General features: G+C 37.0%; 1 protein-coding gene across 1 annotated transcript in view; it reads left to right on the top strand.

Moving 5' to 3' along the window:
* Positions 1-1,535: 1,535 nt before the first annotated feature.
* LOC106880430 (glycine dehydrogenase (decarboxylating), mitochondrial) overlaps positions 1,536-5,305 on the top strand; it is a 98,875-nt gene continuing 95,105 nt past the window's right edge. Inside the window, exons 1-2 of the mRNA XM_052970245.1 lie at positions 1,536-1,843; positions 3,383-3,770. Coding sequence (XP_052826205.1) covers positions 3,498-3,770 — 273 coding nt within the window. The 5' untranslated portion in view covers positions 1,536-1,843; positions 3,383-3,497. The remainder of the gene's footprint in view (positions 1,844-3,382; positions 3,771-5,305) is intronic.

Below are 5,305 nucleotides of genomic sequence, written 5' to 3' on the forward strand. Positions count from 1 at the left end.
ATTTATATATATATAGATCAATAATGTTAATGATATGTAATTGTAAGATATTAAGCTTCAAGAAGTTAAAAAATTTTTTTGACTAAAACACAACTGGAACCCTAAGTAAGGCATGTGTAAAATTTGAATGAAATTGGTTGCGTAGTTCTCGAGTTTTAGGGATTCACACACACACACACAGAGACAGACAGACAGACATTCTCATTTTTATATATATAGATCAATAATGTTAATGATATGTAATTGTAAGATATTAAGCTTCCAGTAGTCCCACGTTTGCAAGTTAACTTCGGATCCCTTAACGACAGTGTAACCTTGTTTAACTAAGGTATATTCGGCCTAATGTGTAGCTAGAGGAGTGCCCCTCGTTAAGTAATTATTACTTTTGTATGTAGCCAGGGTTTTGCCTGTTTCATTCCATCAATTTGGATTGTATATAACGTAAATATATAGATAGGCGCAGGAGTGGCTGTGTGGTAAGTAGCTTGTTTACCAACCACATGGTTCCGGGTTCAGTCCCACTGCGTGACACCTTGGGCAAGTGTCTTCTACTATAGCTTCGGACCGACTAAAGCCTTGTGAGTGAAACTGAAAGCCCGTCGTGTATATATATGTGTGTTTGTGTGTCTGTGTTTGTCCCCCAATATCGCTTGACAACCGATGCTGGTGTGTTTACGTACTAGTAATATAGCGGTTCGGCAAAAGTGACCGATAGAATAAGTACTAGGCTTACAAAAAATAAGTCATGGAATCGATTTCTTCGACTTAAGGCGGTGCTCCAGCATGGCCGCAGTCAAATGACTGAAACAAGTGCAAGAGTAAAGAGATACATAGGTGTATAAATGCATATATATTCACACACACGCATACGCCTGAGCGCGCGTGTATGCATACATTTATGTATTTGTACACATCACTGCTTGGCGTATCTATAAGCTTATAAAAAGCAAGTTTGTGCGTTTATCGCTAATTTCACTGAATAAAAGTGGTAATAAGGTAGGTTTTTTGTGTGTTTTCAACTAATTTGACCTCCGTCATGTTTCCCTATGCCCCCTCCCCAGGTTTGAGGATGGACTACAATTTGAAGGTCGGAAGTATGGAAGTTTTTATAGACACCCTTGTATATATATATATATATATATATATATATATATATATATATATATGGGAGAATATACAAATAATAACAACAGACGAGGACAGGTGGTGTAAATAACAAAAGTATATATTAGTATATATATATATATAAATGAAATATTCAAACACTGAGATTTGAAGTTAGATGTCACTACTGTTCATATCATCTGTGGATAAATTCAAAATTTGATGATATCACCATATATATATGTGTGTATATATATGTGTGTATGTATGTGTGTGTGTGTGTGTGTGAATAGGTATGTATGTAGATAGATAGATAAATAGATAAATCAATTTTCAATGAAAGAGGCGCGACCAAATACTGCTATTTGATTGGTCAATTTCAGTTAACACCTCCTTCTTTATTTTTCTTTTCTTTTTTTCTTTCCTACTTTCTTAGTCAATTGGACTGTCCTTATTAGTGGTTCAGTCTCAGGCGCTCAAGCAGTACCTCACACACGAATCCACCGAGAAACATTTGTATTCTCATATACACATACTCGGGATATCTGATTGGTGCACACATTGATTTCGTTACTTCTGTTCGAAAGAATTCAAGCGTGTTAAGCGTGTGCACCCGTCTTCTCGCTCTCCCAAACACACATATATATATATATAAATTTACCTACAAAAAAATACTTTTGAAGTACGCAAACTGATTGCTACGTATATATACGTGGGTTCTGTTTGATGCTGGTTGGAAGTATGTAAACCTTTTCTGTACCTTACTTTACGTATCTCTCTATCAACATATCTAGCTTGTCTCTTAAGCGTATATGTCTATTTGGCTATCTGTTTTAACTGTATGTTAATTTATATGTAACTTCTTTCTGTAGAACAATTAATATATATAGTATGCATCAGGAACCTGATAAAGAAATCGTGTGTACACAGTCTTTGTACATGTTTTTTTTTTCTTTTTTATTTTATATATTCTCAAGTTTATATATACACATTTGTTCACTGATCCGCAGAGTTGATTTCGAAATGTTGACGTGTATATATTATTTTAATCATACGTCGGCTTTATTTCTTCATATATATATTTATATATATATATGTGTGTGTGTGTGTGTGTGTGTGTGTCTAACGACTTAACTCAACTGGAACACACACACACACGGCGAAGTTCGCTTCGCTGTCATGAGATTTCGCGTTCAGTCCCACGCTGTGGCATCATCGGCAAGTGAAACTGGGTCGATGGAGACATTGGAAAACTTATTGGATGGGATTTTACGTGTAATTTAAAGGACCAGTCTCTTAACGCGTCGTGTCGTGCTGCTTCTGCCTGGGAGTTGCACTAAGAGTACATGTGTCTGCGGAATACTCAGCCATTTAGTGATTCAATCAGTGAGCCGCTCAGTCCGAGTTGAGATACTCATCGTCGAAACCGACTTAGATCCGTTTATTTTACATATTTCGGATTATTTTACTCTTCACACACACGCATATGTATGTGTGTGTGTTTGTGCGTGTGTATGTGTTTATGTTGCGATATAAGGAAATGTATTTTGATGTTAAACATGCACCTGGGTCTAAAATCGAATTTTAAAACCCAGGTGCATTTTCAACCCCAAAACCATTTTCCTCTTGCAGGCGCACGCACACACATACATTCACTCGCGTGCACACACACACACACACACACACGGTGACCATAAAGTCTGGATACAGGATCAGTATCATTAATATTTCTTGTCTTTTTTTTCTTCCACATTGATTATGACTTTGTATAAAGGGTGGAATTCTGGTTTATCTCATATCTTTTTTAAATGTTTTTAGAATTTGCAGAAATTTTTGCGACTTTGTGATTTACACACTAGAATTCATACAATTATTTAAAAAAAAGATTTGTGTGTGTGTGTGTGATGGGAGTAATTTAACTGTTATTTTAGTACAAGGAAGGAATTGGTTTGGTACTACTCATTTGACGCGATGGATCATCATATCGACAGGTAGCAGATGCTTTCAATTTATGTAATCTTAGAAGCCCCCCATCCATTGCCTTTACCCCAGTGTGGAAGGTGATTCAGAAATTCACAGGCACTTGTCTTGGACAAAAACCCCATTCCGGACAACCAACTGTAACAATTAAAACGAAAAAAGCTGTCATGTTGTTGTTTTTTTTTTTTAATCTTTTTGCGTAACCAGACTTTCCGGTCACCTTGTATATTTGTGTGTATGTGTTTCTTCCCTTCGTCTCGTCAATTTTTTTTTCTTATATATCTGATATTTCTTGCAGGGAATGAAACAAATCGCCAGCCCATGACCTAAAAACCAAAAGCTAAACGAAAACAGAGAAGAAAAAGAAAAACGGGAAAAACAAGCTTATACAAAACTATCCCCTCTAGACAACAATGGCTTCACTAAGCAGAAATCTGGGGAGTTTTCGAAACCTCTCTCTATGTAATCGTCTGTGTAAGATCTACGACATCCGAACAGTGACTTCCAACAACAGTTTCAGTCGGTGCCAGATCATGGGACAACTACCGGCAGTTTACATGCTGTCTCGTAGGGATTCATCCAGTTTATTGGCCAAGAACTATCCCGAGTTTGAACTGTTCCAGTCCAGGCATTTAGGTCCTCGTGTAAAGGAGACACAAGCCATGTTAGAGTTCATTGGTTATTCCGTAAGTAAAGTTTGTGTTAACATTGTTGTTTGGTCCTCATGTTCCCATGTCCAGCAGTATGCTAATAAACGGTCTCCATGCCCAATTCCGAGTCACTGACCACTTTGACTATCTATCTATTTATCTGTCTGTCTGTCTATTTTTTGTCTAGTTATCTATCTATCTATCTATCATTTATCTATGTGTCTGTGGATCGGGTTTTCTTTCTTTAAATTCGTAATTTTCGTTGTATAAAACTCACTGGAAAAAAAAAAAAAGAAAGAGATAAAACGGATTGGGTGCAAAGAAAAAACAAACTACCCTTTTCCTTTCCCGTGAAATTAGGGACTTTTGTCAGGACAACCATTCCAAAACTCCGCCCCCAAAACTTACAACTTTACTTGTAAATTCTGAAAATCTCATGAAATCTACTGGTGTCTTCGTTGTTATTTCCCCACCCCCGTTCAAACACACATGATCAGAGTTGTTCTCGCCATGATAACCGTCTTTTTGTTTATCTGAGACTACTTTGCTCCACGTGCACTTACGCTGTTAAAGAGAGTAGTATGTGATTTGAGGAAATGTGGTCGTTATTTCTTGCTGGGCGAGCAATCGCTTAGAGGCTGCCTCATTGTTGCTTGTAGCTTGGAGTGGTTGTATATTGTAGATGTGATGGTGAATGGTAGTGATTGTAAATTACTGAGCAAAGGTGTTCTAAATTTTACATCTTCATCAATAGATTTTTCCTCATCGATTTCCATTATTTCTATCGTTGTTCTTACTTTCCAAGGTAGTCTTTCTCGATTTTAATGTTGTTTCATTGTGGGTGGAGAAGAGGGCTGCGTGAGTGTGTGTAAAAAAGAGACGGACAAATTACCATGTTTAATAATATTGATAATAATGATTTCTTTATTAACCACTAAGGGTTTGCAAGCAAATCGAGGACTACATGAAGGCGTCTAAACAGTAAAAAAAATAATAATGATAATAATAAACAAGAATACTCAGAGAGCACAAACCTCCACCAAGGCAACACTAATATCCTCTCAACGATTAGCTAGAGATGATTTTTTAAAATGAGAATATCTGAAATAAACCCGACTACTTTCACAATGGAGAATACTAAAAATTAGCACAACCGCTCTCAAAAATTAAGTAAGAAAAAAATAGAAAAATAATCCAGAATCCTTGTCCTGTACCGGATCGACCCCAAAATCTAATCAGTTCGTGCCAGTCACGAGGCCAAACATCCTTGAAAGTTTCATCCGAATCCATCCAGCGGTTCTAAGAACCGCTGGATGGATTTGTGTTTGTTTGTCCGGACAAACAAACACACAAACACGACTGTTTGTGCGGAGGCGGAGGTAATAATAAAACCAAATAATAACCTTTCTAATTTTAGAACATTTTAGAGCAATTTTTAGGATGAGGGAAGTTGATTACATCGACCCCAGTGCTCAACTGGTACTATTTTATCGACCCCCGAAAAAAATGAAAGAGGAGGTTGACCTCGACGGCATTTGAACTCAGAACGTGGAGACGATTGAAATGCCACT

This window comes from Octopus bimaculoides, chromosome 8 (assembly GCF_001194135.2).
Source record: "Octopus bimaculoides isolate UCB-OBI-ISO-001 chromosome 8, ASM119413v2, whole genome shotgun sequence".
Classification (NCBI taxonomy): domain Eukaryota; kingdom Metazoa; phylum Mollusca; class Cephalopoda; order Octopoda; family Octopodidae; genus Octopus; species Octopus bimaculoides.